The sequence below is a fragment of the Poromitra crassiceps genome, assembly GCF_964638095.1.
Source record: "Poromitra crassiceps genome assembly, chromosome: 10".
NCBI lineage: Eukaryota > Metazoa > Chordata > Actinopteri > Beryciformes > Melamphaidae > Poromitra > Poromitra crassiceps.
Genome location: NC_139631.1, coordinates 8,638,367 through 8,655,513, shown reverse-complemented (window position 1 = coordinate 8,655,513; position 17,147 = coordinate 8,638,367). Strand labels below are relative to the sequence as shown.

Here is a 17,147-nt window from a genome sequence, read left to right as displayed (position 1 = left end):
AGCTGACAACTAGTAACAGCCTTATTGTCGTTTCTGTTCCATTACAAAATAGCGATGGTAATGACACCAATAAAAAAGCCACAGTTGTTAATTGTATGCTGCCGACGGCAGCCGTTAATGCCTGTAATAAATAAACAAACGAACGAGGTGAACAGACTTTGCTGTGAGGAGCTGTCAGAAAGTTTCACCTGTCTCAACTAACTATCCACACATCTCCTGTGCTGACGTATCCTCAATCTCGCTCCCTTCACGTCTGTGGACGGTAGAGATAGACACAAACCACGGGGACTTTATTGCTGTCATTACTACAGCCATGCCTAACGCAGGTCACCATCCGAACACAATTGGAACGATACAGGTAACGCTAACAGCGGCTAGCTTCCTATAAACGCTGCTCCACATAGGCTGTCACTTGAGAGCTGCTGCGTTATGTCGACAATATGGCGGCGGTGGGCGTGCCAGTACGTGAGTGACGTCAATCGAATAAGGTCTACTGGCAAGCGGTTCCCTTCGCAGTTTGTTTCGCTTTTGCCATAGTTGGGCGTAGCGGTGCCTGGCGGGGATCTGCACTCCACTGAGTGCACTTTACTACTTTCACATGTTTCCAAATACAAATCAAGTTGTTTTGAGAGTTTTCTTGAATCGAGTGTCGTCATGACCTTTCTATAAAATTCTTGGAGCAAGTGTAACTGCATTGTAAAAAAGTGGAATTATTTTATAAATCAGTACTGGAACAGTTCACATTTGATCTAAAAATGTGTTGGACTTTGTTCCCATACGAGCTCACACAAAAGTGTGTCTCTGCCTGTGGTCCGTGGGGGGTTCTGAGAGGAACCCTCTGCCTGTGGTCCGTGGGGGGTTCTGAGAGGAACCCTCAGGCCCAGTTGACATTATCCAGCTTCATTGTTTACCATCTGCTCCAGGCAGCCGTCTGAGTTGGAGAGCCAGTGTTTGTCTTTGTGTCACTTTGATGTAAACAGCAGGTTCTGCTCTGTAAATAAGACACAGATTGTAACATGATTCACAGCATCCATTCTCTGTCTCAAGGCAAGGTAAACAGGTGTAACCAACAACATGAATGAGGGCACAGGAACACCTAAATGGAATGGAAGTTGGAAACCATCATTAATGTTATTGGTTACGCCTGTGTTCGTGCTGCTTTGAGACCTCAAAATGGCTGCTGTGAAGACGGTCTATAGCTACTTGTACTTATTTGCAAGTTTAATATTAATAATAATATTATTTAATGTACTTATATACTTACTTACTTTTTATTTATGTATCTTTAAGACAGGAGGACGCCACTGCTGTATGGACTGACAAAGCTTATGTAATTTTCAACTGTCATGGGGGTGAGTAATGAGTGGATCTTTATTTTGGGGTGAACTATTCCTTTCAAGGCTGAACGCCAAAAGAAGTTTAGTTTAGTGGTTTATAGTTTTGACAGGAAAGTCTTTTATCATAATAAAATAGCCTAGGTGGTCACTTTTGTGACACAAAACATGACGGGACATTGTGACATCAGGATGTCATAAATCTCACATGTTGCGGCCATGGTGTCTCCACCCTAGAAATCGAGGGCATGTATCGCTAATGCTATAAAAACCTTATGGCTAATGCTCACATTTCCAATGGGAAAAATGAAGTGAATGGTGCCTGTGACCTGCCGTTTGATATCAGACAGACCCACCGTGACGTTGTCCTCGTTTGACATCATAGTGACGATGACGGCAGCCCATAGGGCTATAAATAGCAGCTCAAGTTCAAGTTAGTTTATTGTCTGCTTTCACAGAAATGTGTTGTCGTGTGCAACAAGTGCCAACATACAGAAAGAAGAATAAAAAAGATAAGAGACACATGGGCACATACAGACTTAAACCTGCAGAAATATAGTCCTAAAGACCAGACATCAAATATAGGATATAAGAGATAAAAAGATGATAAAATACAGTTAAAAGTTGAGGACAGTATTAAATCCACCTGGAATTTGTAAAGGCAAGTCCAGCCTATCCGCCTATCATGACCATCGACCTAAATGATCATGACCATTAAAATAGGCTACCTCCCCCCCTCCCCCAATCCAGCCTGTCAGCCTATCAGCCTATCAAATCATTAAATAGGCCCTATCCCCCTCCCCCAATCCAGCCTGTCAGCCTATCAGCCTATCAGCCTATCAAATCATTAAATAGGCCCTATCTACCCCCCTGCTTATTAAGGAGGGTGATGGCATGAGGCACAAAAGAGTTTTTGGTCCTGTTTAGCCGACACCGCAGGACACGCAATCCTCCTTGCGGCCCAGCAATTTTTTGTAGCCGAGTTACACACAGCACTTGAAAGAGCAGTTACACACAGCACTAGTTACACGCACTAGTTACACACACTAGTTACACAGACACTAGTTACACAGCACTAGTTACTACACACACTAGTTACACACTAGTTACACAGCACTAGTTACACACACTAGTTAAACACACTAGTTACACAGCACTAGTTACACACACTAGTTACACACTAGTTACACAGCACTAGTTACACACTAGTTACACAGCACTAGTTACACACACTAGTTAAACACACTAGTTCCACAGCACTAGTTACACAGCACTAGTTACACAGCACTAGTTACACAGACAGCACTAGTTACACACACTAGTTACACACACTAGTTAAACACACTAGTTACAAACACTAGTTACACACACTAGTTACACACACTAGTTACACAGCACTAGTTACACAGACAGCACTAGTTACACACACTAGTTACACAGCACTAGTTACACACAGCACTTGAAAGTGACTAAGAATCACACACGGAGGGAAATTATGACAACCCTGCCGTCACAGGAGTCCTATGTATTCCTGAGCACAGCCAGTACATCCAACTGGCCACTCCAGACTACAACCTCTCCCCATGGCCAACTCTGCAGAGCAGCAACGCATCCTGCAGTATGCCCAGACACCTGACAGCCAGCAGATGGCGCCTATTGACCAGATGGTCGTACAAGGTGCAGGAGGAAAACTGTATACAAACCAGATCACATAGCACCCACATCCAGCTCCTTGTCTCAGGCCGGAGGTATGGCCTCTCCTGTGGGACTGTCTCAAGGCACGAGTGATGACCCAATGAAGAGGTCGGATGTAGGCGCATGGTGTTCGAATTTTGCCATCTTTGATCATGTCCAGTAGCATTGTCCAGGCCAAGAAATACTAACTTGCCATATTTATTGTACAGTCCTAGAAACTGCAGTACACTACTGAAACCACTATCAATCCAATCAAATAGTGAATGACCGGAGCTGTTGAATCCTCTTCGTTACCTGTAGATGAATTCACTAAAGTGTGTTCGCTTTTATAACCACCGCACCACAAAAATCAGCACTGATGACATGAGTGATTTTGTCATCAGTGTCATCACTCAAGCAATTGTGATGTCATCAGTGATCTCACTCAGTGACATGTAATAACTCTGCGCCTACATTTTTCAGTAGGGAGACATTACAGAAATACCGGGGGGGGAATCCGTCATGTAACAAAAATTACAATTTTGTTCAAAATGTTTAATAACAAGCATGGCAACAAGCATGGCAAAAGAACAATGCATGTTTAGAAAAATATATCTGCAAATGTATTTTCAGAATACAATATACATTCACTGAACCTCTACTCGGTATTAAACATTTACAATTCAAAATGTGTCTCTCACAACACTCTGCATCACGAAAAGAATTGAAGTAAGGCCCTAAGCAAAAGGAGGCGAGTGGCTGGCCCCTCGTCAACCGAATCTGAGACACGCTCAGAGTTTCCATTCACTCTTGTCAAGTACGTTTAGCATCAACTGTCACCAGGAGAAAGATGGAGGCAGACATCTTGCTAGAACAGGCAGGTCACCTGAGGTGTCTTCATATGTCATTCATTCATTCGACACGTTCCCCGGGGGGTCAAATGACGCCAATTTGTCACGCCCCCTCGGTGGCATATTCTGTCGTGAAAGGCGAGACTGTCATTATGTTCAGGACTGTCATTACGTTCAGGACTGCTGGAGGTCAGCGCGAGGCGACCTCCCGGCGCGGTCCACCTTCCGCATCTCAATATGCTGCCGAGGGCGGCCGTGACAAACGGGCCTAATTTGACGCCCTGGGGGTGAAAATAGGTTTGCCATGAAAACGTGCACTTTCTTCCCAGACAAAATGTCCATTCATTCACATTTGGTTGACTGCATTGTGCTTTGGACAAAAACAAACATGGACAGCCGACAATCACTCAGATTGATCCCTAAAACTGACTGATGATGAAACCTAAGAACATGTTTGTCTTCTCATCACAGTATCATTGCCTAATAGTTGGGGTGGTTTCTCTATCTCAATATCCACACAGTCTTATTTACTGGAGCTGTTCATATGTTGGATACTGTCCTTAAACAAATGGGGCTTAACCCATTGATACCTGATGCAGCATTTGTGTGTGTATCCCTTTAAGACCGCGAACCGCGTTAGTGTACGCGGTTCTTAAAGGGATACACACACAAATGAGGGATACACACACAAATGAGGGATACACACACATTATATTACATTACATTACGTCATTTGGCAGACGCTTTTATCCAAAGCGACTTACAATAACACATTTTTGTCAGCAATAGAGCAATCAACTATGCAACACAGTCTATGACACCTACATCTTCTGAAGGAACAGTGGTACAAGTTTAGCTTAGGTTTTTTTTTTTTTTTTTTAAGGGAGAGAGAAAGAAGTTAGTTCAAGAAGGGCCCAGATGGAGCCTGAAAAGGTGAGTCTTTAGTCTTTTCCGGAAGATGAGGATACAAATGACACAAATGAGGGATACACACACAAATGCTGCATCAGGTATCAATGGGTTAATATATAGCAGGGGATTGATTCATCCCCTACCAGAACAGTTCTGGCCCACTGGTTTATGGATCCAAATGGTAAAGACTGATGCATTTCCAGTCCTCAAAGCATCATAACCAATAACCAATAATGACGATCTCTTCTTGATACAGGAGTCAAAATGCCATAATCGTAGGTGCACTCCCCTTTCTTTTTTTAAACACAAAAAAATAAATAATTCCAGGAAAAGCAGAAATGCTGAATATTTGGTTTGAATGTCAGAGGTATTGAAAGGCAGTGAGTCATTTTCCACGACTGAGTCAGTGAAGCTCAAAGAAAGACAAGTGGCTGTGTCTCCATAGCTTAGACGTTGCTGGTGTGTCTCCATCGCAGCACACGAGCTGTATCTCCGCCCGTGTGTTTTGAGGGGGTCCGTCCAGGTGCCGAGCAGGCTGCCAGGGCCTCAGTACCCAGCCGGATAGCCTCCTTTCCTGGGGTCGGACTCGGCAACGAGGCGCTCGCCCTGCCGCACCACCGCCTGCACCACCGAGTCTGGAGTGGGCTGCAGCTCCGTCACGTGGTTCTTCTGGGCCAGGCCGTCCAGCACACTCTGCCAAGCCATCAGCATCACAGTTAGCATCGTCGCTATCATCCTCAACACTATCACCAACACCACTGAGGCAAAAAATAAAAGGCTCAAAAGAGAGTTCTGCTTGAAACGGTGTCGTTCACTAAAAACCTATTTTTCTCCTATTTCTGTTACAAAGGAGGGCATTTTCAGTGAAAACAAGCTAACTTCCACTGCTTGTAACTAAACAAGGAAACATGGTCGAGTTTCAGTTTTTTACAAGGGGTAAGAAGAGAGTCTCTGCTTTATTGTGAGATATGTTGTGTAATTTTATTCCTAGCACAGAATATTCTGTGGGTCCTGGAAGATCAGGAAATATGCTCAAAATCCTGGCACTGGGAGCACACAGACCGAAATGACCCTGGCAGAGAATGAGTTAAAGGAACAGTTCACCAAAAAAAATTAATTCTGTTATTATCTACTCCCCCTCATGCCAGCTGAAACACAGGTGAAGTTTGTCCATATAACACACAGGGAGGTTGCCAGAACAACTGGAGAGAAAACCAGTCCCCATTGAGTACAGTACAACTGAAGTCAATGACCAGAGGAGGCGCTAGTGTAGCGACCAGGACACATACCCTTAATCAGGCTTCCAACCTGCAGACACGGCCAATTGTGCCTGTCCAGACCAAGCCGGAGGAGGTAACACGGGGACTCGAACCTGTGACCCTCGTGTTGGTAGGCAGGGAATCTATACCGCTTGCACTACCCGAATGCCCATTCATACAATATTCTTAGCGACATCATATGATCCACACGTAGCTTTGCATGCAGTCTAAGATACCTTTTCGAAGCCCTGCTCCACCACCGTCGTGTTTGGGTTGAGCTGGTTGTGAACGCGAGGCTCTGTGACCGCTTTCTTGAGGTCGTAGTTGAAGAACAGGGAGTTGAGGATGACCTGTGTGTTCAGCAGGAGAAGAACAGAGAGTTGAGGATGACCTGTGTGTTCAGCAGGAGAAGGTAGCGTCAGAGAAGCGTGCGTGAGGGAGGGACACATGTGAATGGAGTAGACTTACTAAGGCTGTGGCTGTGGTGATCTTTGTTCCTCCGGAGGCTCCGACCACCATTTTCACTCTGTTGTCTTTGTCGAAGATGATAGTCGGGCACATGGAGGAGAGTGGTCTCTTGCCTACAACAGATGAACAGAATGTGGCTGTTTTGTGAATGCTTTTTTTATGCCTCCGCCGGCGATAGGCATTATGGTTTCGGGTTGTCCGTCCGTGCGTCCATCCAATGTTCGTTAACGTGATATCTGAGGAACGCCTTGATGGAATTTCTTCCAATTTGGCTCAAACGTCGACTTGGACTCAAGGATGAACTGATTAGATTTTGGTGGTCAAGGTCACTGTGACCTCACGACCGCTCGTTTCATGCTCGTTAACACTCATCAACAATCTCATCAAATTTCATCAAATTTGCCTCAAACGCCAACTTGGACTCAAGGATGACCCGATTACGTTTTGGTGATTAAAGGTCAAAGTTCAAGGTCACTGAGACCTCACGACCGCCATTTTCAAGCTCGTTAACGCAATATCTCAGTAACGCCTTGACGGAATTTCTTCACATTTGGATCAAACGTCAAAGTCTGGACAGACATGAATGTCGACTGCTCACTTGTTGGCGGAGGCATATATCTGCGGTGCGGTCGTTCTAGTTGTCATATTTTGTTTTACAGGTGTCATATGCAGCATTAGTTTTGAACAGTATAATTACAGTAAACAAACAAGAGCATATCGCTGAGTAGATTGGCAGCTTCTACTAGCCTCTCCACTGCATTTTACATTGTGTGCCAGCAGCGGCCAAATAGAGAGCCTAAGTCACACGTCCTCTTACAGGTTCTCCATGGGACCTAGGAAGTGAATTCTCCATTCACTTTTTCCATTCACGTTTCATAAAATCCTTGTAAAAAGTTTTACTTGGACAAACCAGACAATTCAGCTATACAGTATTCAGAATCACGACAAACTGAACATTTCACCGGGACCAAAAAACAAAAAGATCTTTTGTCTGAGTTAAATGTTCTCTGGTCCCTCGTGATTCTGAATAAGACCGAATCGCTTGGTTTGTCAAAGTAAAACTCTTTTTGTCTGGATTTTACAGAATGTCTTTGGAGAAATCGTCTGTGGTGATGAGGGGGGTAACAACATTCTTTTTTCTCACAGGTTTGGTGAGAACTGTAGTCTTAATTTTGAGACACGAGCACTAACAGTGCTACTGATGTGAAACAGATGCCACCAATCAGCTCCACCATGCTTTCATTTGATTGCAGTAATTATATCACAGTTAATAATTTGTTGTCAATAAGTTATATGAAGAAGAAACAGTCCAGCGTGGCCACACCTGGTTGGATGAAGTTGTTGGGGGAGGGAGGGATCCCAAAATCATTGGTCATGTGTGGGGAGCTGAAGTCGTCCATCTCGTCGTTGAAGATGATGCCAGTGGATCTGGACATGACTTTGGAGCCGAAGCTGAGGAGGTAGAATGGGCTTTATGAGTGACAGATATCACGTGGATTGGATGTGAATTTGTGAAAGTCAGTGAAGATTAGTGGTAAACCCGTATCTGATTTCCCCCCGTTTTCTCCCCAATTGTACTTGGTCATTTAGTAGTTGTTCCACCTCCTTTGCCGACCTGGGGAGAGTAGACTCGCACATGCTTCCTCCAATTCATGTGCAGTTGCCAGCTGCTTCTTTTCACCTGACAGTGAGGAGTTTCACTGGCAGGACGTAGCGCGTGGGAGGATTGCGCGATTCCCCGTAGTTCCCCTCCCAAACAGACTGACGAGAGGAGAAGGAGGCACTAGCGACCAAGAGTAGGACACATACCCTTCATCCGGCTTCCCACCCGCAGACACGGCCAATTGGGCCTGTATGGACGCCTGACCAAGCCGGAGGTAACATGGGGGCTCGTACCTGCGACCCTTGTCAATACAGTATAGTATTGCAATATTTTGTGTGGCAATATTATATCGATACACAAAGCCAAGGACCGCGATATTTTATTATATACATTGTCAGGTGCATCATGCAACATTTATGACAGTGTTGGTCAGTCATTCTACGTGACAATCCCATTTTGCTGCCATAAAAACAATGGAAGTGAGATGAACAGACTGGAAACTATCTCATTAGATCAAACAGATAACAAACAGATGTGGACAAAGTTTTTTTCCTTTGGGGACATTATTTGCAGTTGTAAAATGCTAATGAATCGCAATATATCACAATATTTTTAAAATCTCAATTATATTGTATCGTGATATCGTATTGTGATGATTCCCACCCCTAGTAGACCGGGGCGCCCTAGAAAGACTTTTCTCAATGAAAATATGACTTTTTGCACACACTGACAGTGATTTGATACATTAGGTGTGTCTGTTCGTTGGACAAACGGGCCTGTGTGTTTGGACTTGCAGGACAAACTGGCCTGTGTGTTTGGACTTGCAGGACAAATGGGCCTGTCTGTTTGGACTTGCAGGACAAACGGGCCTGTGTGTTTGGACTTGCAGGACAAACTGGCCTGTGTGTGTTTGGACTTGCAGGACAAACTGGCCTGTGTGTGTCTGGACTTGCAGGACAAACTGGCCTGTGTGTGTCTGGACTTGCAGGACAAACTGGCCTGTGTGTGTCTGGACTTGCAGGACAAACTGGCCTGTGTGTGTCTGGACTTGCAGGACAAACTGGCCTGTGTGTGTCTGGACTTGCAGGACAAACTGGCCTGTGTGTGTCTGGACTTGCAGGACAAATGGGCCTGTCTGTTTGGACTTGCAGGACAAATGGGCCTGTGTGTTTGGACTTGCAGGACAAACTGGCCTGTGTGTTTGGACTTGCAGGACAAACTGGCCTGTGTGTGTTTGGACTTGCAGGACAAACTGGCCTGTGTGTTTGGACTTGCAGGACAAACTGGCCTGTGTGTTTGGACTTGCAGGACAAACTGGCCTGTGTGTTTGGACTTGCAGGACAAACTGGCCTGTGTGTGTTTGGACTTTCAGGACAAACTGGCCTGTGTGTGTTTGGACTTGCAGGTCAAACGGGCCTGTGTGTTTGGACTTGCAGGACAAACTGGCCTGTGTGTGTCTGGACTTGCAGGACAAACTGGCCTGTGTGTGTTTGGACTTGCAGGACAAACTGGCCTGTGTGTGTTTGGACTTGCAGGACAAACTGGCCTGTGTGTGTTTGGACTTGCAGGACAAACGGGCCTGTGTGTGTTTGGACTTGCAGGACAAACGGGCCTGTGTGTTTGGACTTGCAGGACAAACTGGCCTGTGTGTGTTTGGACTTGCAGGACAAACTGGCCTGTGTGTGTTTGGACTTGCAGGACAAACGGGCCTGTGTGTGTTTGGACTTGCAGGACAAACTGGCCTGTGTGTGTTTGGACTTGCAGGACAAACTGGCCTGTGTGTGTTTGGACTTGCAGGACAAACTGGCCTGTGTGTGTTTGGACTTGCAGGACAAACTGGCCTGTGTGTGTTTGGACTTGCAGGACAAACTGGCCTGTGTGTGTTTGGACTTGCAGGACAAACTGGCCTGTGTGTGTTTGGACTTGCAGGAACCTTACTACAGGTTGATGGTGCTGGTGGCCGACACGGCGCTTCCGTCCTCTGCGATGACGGACAGGTGGGCCGTGCCGTGGCTGTCTGGGACAAAGTACTCTGGCTCGTAGTAGCTGTCTGGGTGGGTGGTGTCGTCCGTGATCTTACTCCTGATGTCGTCAGCAAAATAGTCTGAGGTCATGTTGTGGATGAGCTGAGGAGAGCAAAGCAATCAGTCACAGCGGGACGTTCCTGACAGGTTCTCCTGCAGGAACATGACGCAGCAGCGCACACGTAACGATGTGGAAAACACCGCCTGCTGCATTTTAAATAGCTGTTGTTTAATTGTATTCAACAACGCTTCATGAAGGGAAAGTAATGCTCTCCCCAAGCTGCCTGCCAACCAGGCTCGCCCTCCCTCCCTCTCTCCCCATGCTGCCTGCCAACCAGGCTCGCCCTCCCTCTCTCCCGCCAGCCAGTAGAGGGCCGCTGGGCAGCTCCCAGGTGGCACTGAGTGCAGTGTGAGTGTTACTCAAAATCAGCAGGGGCTGACTTAGTTATTTGGGGGGGCCCTGAATCCCAACTTTACCCCTCTCTTCCTTTTTAATGACACATTTGGGTAGATTATATACGTATGTATGTATATATGTGTATATATACATAGAGATGGATATATATATATATATATACATACTCTGTGTGTGTGTGTGTGTGTGTGTATATATCAATATGTATATATAGATATATACATACTGTGTGTGTATAGATATATAGAAACCAAGGGGTAAAATCTCACTATAAGTTGTATAGCCTGACAGAGTAGTCATGGTGGTCACGACTCAAGATTGAAATAATTTATTGTAACAAAAAAAGGGGTGTTCTTGAATAGTAAATGTCCAAATAAGTGACATTAGTTCTATTCTTGTGTTTTGCGGAGGCCCCTGGCTGGCTCAGGGGCCCAAGGCAGTCACCTCCCTTTGCCTAATGGTAAGACCGCCCCTGAAAATGAGCATAGCTGCTCATAAATAAAGGTTTGAATGATGCTAATAACAAAAAAAGAAGGTTCTTACATCGGTGATGTTGAGATAACGCGGGTCGCCCAGTCTACTCCTCTTGGCATAAGCGAAGCGGAAAGCCTCTACGATGCGGTGGTATGTCAAGGTCTTCTTCTCTGCTGTGGAGACACTTGTGCCTGTGAAGTTGTACCCTGCAAAACACCCAGAGGAAATCTATGTCTAAAGTCCGTGAGGAGCAAAACACCCAGAGGAAATCTATGTCTAAAGTCTGTGAGGAATCACATTTGCTTCTTGCGCTAATCAGGTAATTACATTTCTCCATCATTGTGCCAAAAAGCCTATTCCAGACCCTGCGTCATTGCGGTGGCAGGTCATTAACTATCACTGTAAATCCTCTCGCAAGCCAAATTACATCATGAACCCTTCCAGCAGATATCCGTGATTTGAATCACGGGAGGAACGTGTTCAATTTAAGCTGATCTTTAATTTGAAATAAGTTTTTTATTTTATTTTTCTTTCGGGAAAAAGCATGACTGCAGAATCTCTGCCCGAGCAGACGGAGTGTTCATGGTGAATTAAGTTTGGAGTCGGTGTTCTGTTTTGTGGTTCCAGCATAGGCAGAGGGAACATCCCAGGGAGGAGCATGGGGGGAAACCTGCCATCCATCCTCTCTTCTGCATGGCTGCACATGCAACTTGGCCAGGCTGCTGCTCACCGTCCACTATGTTGAGTATGAGTGCCAGCACTGGGCCACTGGAGGGGGCGTCTGGGAGAAACATGGTGTATTCCCCAACGCTCAGCTTCAGGGGCTTCTCATTCAGCACCGGCTGGTACTCCAACAAGTCCTCTAAGGTGATAATCCCACCTGGAAAGGAGCACACAAGTGTCAGAAGAAACCTAAATATGGGAAATGATGGTCATATTATTATTGTTATTTACTGTGGTGTCGTGTTTGTACAGTGTCTTAGTTTGTGCTGCAATTATGGTTCAGAAGTCATTCACCAATTATTTATTGGCGTATTTATGCAGAAATCAGTGAAGAAGAACAGGACACCTGCTGCCTGGATGTCTTCGACGATGCTCTGTGCCATGGTCCCGTTATAGAACACATCGGGCCCCTGCTCTGCTATTCGCTGGTATGTGTCGGCTAGTTTGGGAAATCGGACGATATCGTTTTCCTTCAGGATGTTTTTTTGAGAATCACAGAACACTTCACTGGAGCAGAGGGACGAGAGCAGAGGGAAGCCATTTTTAAATTCCAATAGTGCTCATGTCTGGAGAGTACCAAGATTAGCAGAAACTCGTGTTTTGTCTAATACTTTGTGTAGGAAACACAAGAGGACAACAGTCCACAACAACAGGAGACAAACACTGAAACTGAAACATGTAGCTAGGCACAATAATATCAGAATAAGTTGCTAAAAGTACTATTTTATTTATTCGTTTATTGAACAGGGACAAATGCATTGAACATGATTTCATATCACCTACAAAACAGATACAGGTTTCTAGCCGAGGCTAATTTGCAACCCCTGTCCCTGGTTAGGCCTTTACCATTAAAACAAAAGTTCAAAAGAAAAATTGAAACGGTACCAAAACGTTAAAAACGAACCATATAAAACAGGACAGAAAAGGACAGAAAACTAAAATAGTACAATACTAAAAGTCAATGTTCACAGGCTTGTTTCAGTTTCAGCCATTGTTTTGCTTGTGTGTTAAATACGGTGAGTTCTGTCAATGTTTTTATTTCAGGTGGTAATTAATGTGTTCCATAATTTGGTACCTATTACCGAGAAGGATGACTGTCCGAATGTTGTTCTGCGTTTCGCTGTTCTACAGTTCCCGCTTGCTGCACCCCTAGTTCTAATACCACCGTCTTGTTTGTTTACTAACTGGCACAGTATCTCTGGAGCAAGGCTGTTCACACATTTAAAAATACGTTTTAAAAATGAGAAGCCGACAAAACTGTCAAAACTATATTTATTGATAATTTGGCAATGGTGCCATCGAACAGGTTTCTGGTCCATTACCTTCAGTGCCTGTTTATATAATGACCTAATGGGTGCCAGTGTTCTTTGGTTAGCCTGACCCCAAATCGTTATGCAATATTACAAATGGGAAAATATCATGGCATGCATGTACTGTTGTGCTGCCTTAAGGGGTATATAATGTCTAATCAGGCCAAAGCAATTTAAATGGGTTTTGACAGTTTTGCACAGCTTCTTCACATGCCTATCAAACTTAAGTTGATAATCTAAAATAACACCTAACAATTTAAACTCGTCTACTTGATTTATCTCTATCTCATTCATCTTTACTCCATAATTTTCATTGGCTTTCCTCTTAATGGAAAAGCACACGTACTCTCTACGTACTACTCTACGTACTAGAGTTGCTAAATCTACTACGCAATAAAAAATATATACATATCTAATACAGCCTTATGCTAAGATAATGACGATAAAATAATGATAATGATAAAAAGCAATATATCTTTCATCAGTCTTATTTATACAAGCTGCATTTTTACAATGCAGGAAAAAGTTTGGAAGGTGTTTAGATTTGATAATAGAAGTTGCTGCACTTTTAAATGTAGCTTGTGTTTTCTTTCATTCATGTTTAATTTCTCACCACATGTTGGCGTCTCCTTGAATGGACTCTTTGCTCTTGAAGATGGCGTGGGCCAAGGCCCTGCCTATAGGGAAGCCGTTGCGAGCCAAGGCGATGCTGGGCTCAAACAGCTCCTTCCATGGCAGCCGGCCATGTCTCTTGTGTGCCATCTCGTAGCCGCGGATCTCCCCGGGAATGGCTATGGACAATCCACCTGTCAGGCAGAAAATAGCACCAGTGATATTTGAATTTCTCTCTGGCCCGACCTTGTCTGACTCGAGCAGCAGCATGCTCAGAGGCAGCCCGGGCTGGGACAGGAGGCTCTGAGACGTTCAGTATGCTCAGAGGCAGCCCGGGCTGGGACAGGAGGCTCTGAGGCATTCAGATTTTGCTGTATTGTTATTGTACTGTGCCCTGTACAACCTGCAGAGGTACACGGGAAAATATTGTAAGGTTGTTAAGGATGACGGAACATCCACGATGCGGCTGCTGGGTGTCTTTGAAAGCAGAATATATTATCCTCTAAATCCTTCTGGAGCACTGATGCCACAGTAGAGTTACTGCTGTTACAGCAGCTTCTTCACTATTACAATGCGACGTTATGACAGATCAGTGTCAAATGAAACGCTGTCTCCCCTGCGCCTGAGGAATACTCCCAACACAGGCAGTGAAGTAATGCGTTACTGTCAGTGTTGGGCAAGTTACGTTAAAAATGTAATATACTACATATTACTAGTTACTTTCATTTGAAAGTAATAAGTTACTTTACAATATTACTTTCTGTGTAAAGTAACTTGTTACTTATTACACTACTTTTGCATTACTTTTACCAAAACAACAGCAGCAGCAGAATGACATCGCTGCCCCAGAACCATCCCGAAAAAATTATTTCAACCGCCTTGAAGTCAGTCTAAACAATCCAAAATTCTAAATTGTATTCTTTTCATTTGTTATTGTCATCTGTAGTGGTTATTTGCATAAAAACACACAATTTGATTAGAAAATTATTGTATCTTTATTTAAATATGTGCTTTGATTGAATCAAATGTAACTCAATTTGTAACTTGAGTTACTTGACAAAGTAACTGGTATAATATTACTGGAATCCTATAAGTAATAAGTTATATTACTGAGTTACTGCTAAAAGTAATATATTACATGTAATAAGTTACTTTTGTAATGAGTTACCCCCAACACTGGTTACTGTAACTTTATTACTTTCCCAGTAATGACTAATGTAAGGGATTACAATTTACAAAACAGTAATTATATTACAGTTACTAATCCACGTAACTTTCAACTGACCTCATTACTTTCTCCAGCACTGGCACAGTGCTAAAACCGAGTGTGGAGAGATAGGTCTGGCTATGTGAGACTGCTGCGTTGCCACAATGCGATTAGTTTTTTGTCCTAGGTAGCAAATAAGTAAAAAGTCTACAGTTTGGCTAATTGGTGACTCCTCCTGTGAGGTTAATTATTGTTCCAATTAAGTGGATTCAGTTCTAAGAGGAGCTGTTTTTTTTCGGAAAGGGGGTAATGTAGTCATGTAACAAGTAACTTACCTAATTACCTTTGATACCAAGTAATTCAAGTAATTGTATTACTATTTAAAGGAGTATAATAAGGAATAAGTAACTAATTACATTTCCTGAGTAACTTGGCCAACACTCAACAGGGTGCAGCCAGGTGGTACCTTTACGAGAGAGCTGGGTGTTGTTGCCAAACATGTCTTCAGTGGCGTTGGTGGGCGCCGTCTCCCTCGCATCGATGGTTTCAACCTTCCCTGTTGAGCGGAGAGCGGGGACAGATTGATGAGCGGGTGGGGGGGGGTTGGCTCGGCTACTGTAATCACATTAGTGTGACACGCATATGCTGTGACACGCACTGTAAAACGCACGCGCTATGACACGCACACGCTGTGACACACGTGACGCGCTCACCTGTGGAAGCGTTGTAGATGACGAAGAAGAGCCCCCCTCCGATGCCCATGCTGTGAGCGTTCAGGAGACCAACGCACAGCAGGGCGGCGATAGAGGCATCCACAGCTGAGCCATTCCTCTTCAGAATGTCCCTGAGAGCACAAACACACACACACACACATTACAGAGGTGGTTCTCAAAGTGGGGTCCGGGGACCACCAGGGGTCCTTGACCTGGAGCCAGCGGGTCCCCAGCAAATGGATTAATTGTTCAACTTGACCACTAGTAGTTATTAACAGGTAATATAAATAAGGTAACAATAACGGGTAATGTAACTAGAGTACCACAGGGACCGCAGCAACTCTGCGGCAGCGCTACACTTGGCGTCGAACCGCTCGAATTTGTGGCCCTAATGTGTGGTAAATGAGGGGTCCTTGATATGAGAAAGTTAGAGAAGCACTGCATGACAGAACACAGGGAGGAGGAGGGAACGTTATGTCTGTCCAAAGTGTTCCAGGCTCTTCACTCACCTCCCCACTTCTGAACACGTTCCTGCGTCGGCGGCCACGGCAGCCTTGGAGTAGAAGTGGTCCCCGGGCGACGTGGTGCTCTTCTTCCCAAAGCCCATGAACACCCCGAGGAACAGGCCCACCGCAGCCACCAGCACCACCACCAGCCCAGCCACTACGGACTTCCTGACCATCTTCCTGCCCAGGAAATTCAACACAGCGTACAGTCAGACAGGCTCCCCAACACAGCGTACAGTCAGACAGGCTCCCCAACACAGTGTACAGTAAGACAGGCTCCCCAACACCTCACACCGTATAGTCAGTAAGACAGGGTCCCCAACACCTCACACCGTACAGTCAGTAAGACAGGGTCCCCAACACCTCACACCGTACAGTCAGACAGGCTCCCCAACACCTCAGTGTACAGTCAGACAGGCTCCCCAACACAACTTACAGTCAGACAGGCTCCCCGACACCTCACAGTGTACAGTCAGACAGGCTCCCCAACACAACTTACAGTCAGACAGGCTCCCCGACACCTCACAGTGTACAGTCAGACAGGCTCCCCAACACAACTTACAGTCAGACAGGCTCCCCGACACCTCACAGTGTACAGTCAGACAGGCTCCCCAACACAACGTACAGTAAGACAGGCTCCCCAACACCTCACACCGTACAGTCAGACAGGGTCCCCGACACACCGTACAGTCAGACAGGGTCCCCGACACACATCTGCTACAGCTTCAGAGACAGAGTGGCAGGCCAGCAGCAGAACGTTCTGCCTCCTCCACTTCCAGACGCCCCTTTGACACCTTGGCATCATTTTCTCTGTGGTCACCTGAACCCTCACATGAATCAGCGTGGCTTCTAGCTGTGTGATTATGTTGTTTTTTCTCAGGAAAGGAGAGCAGCTAGTTTTCTCTGTGCTTGGACAGAAGCAGGTAGTTTTCTCTGTGCTTGGACAGAAGCAGTTAGTTTTCTCTGTGCTTGGACAGAAGCAGGTAGTTTTCTATGTGCTTGGACAGAAGCAGGTAGTTGTCTATGTGCTTGGACAGAAGCAGGTAGTTTTCTCTGTGCTTG

General features: G+C 45.2%; 1 protein-coding gene across 1 annotated transcript; it reads right to left on the bottom strand.

Annotated features, from left to right (window-relative positions):
* Positions 1–5,317: 5,317 nt before the first annotated feature.
* Positions 5,318–16,264, bottom strand: ggt1a (gamma-glutamyltransferase 1a; the record flags this gene model as incomplete). Its single annotated transcript, XM_083643899.1, has 12 exons — positions 16,089–16,264; positions 15,580–15,710; positions 15,333–15,422; positions 13,661–13,853; positions 12,084–12,244; positions 11,745–11,894; positions 11,084–11,220; positions 10,040–10,227; positions 7,823–7,950; positions 6,499–6,611; positions 6,267–6,380; positions 5,318–5,464 (listed from the first exon to the last, which is right to left on the bottom strand). The coding sequence occupies exons 1-12, from the start codon at positions 16,259–16,261 to the stop codon at positions 5,318–5,320; spliced, it is 1,725 nt and encodes a 574-aa protein (XP_083500025.1). The 5' UTR covers positions 16,262–16,264.
* Between the last annotated feature and the right edge of the window lie 883 nt (positions 16,265–17,147).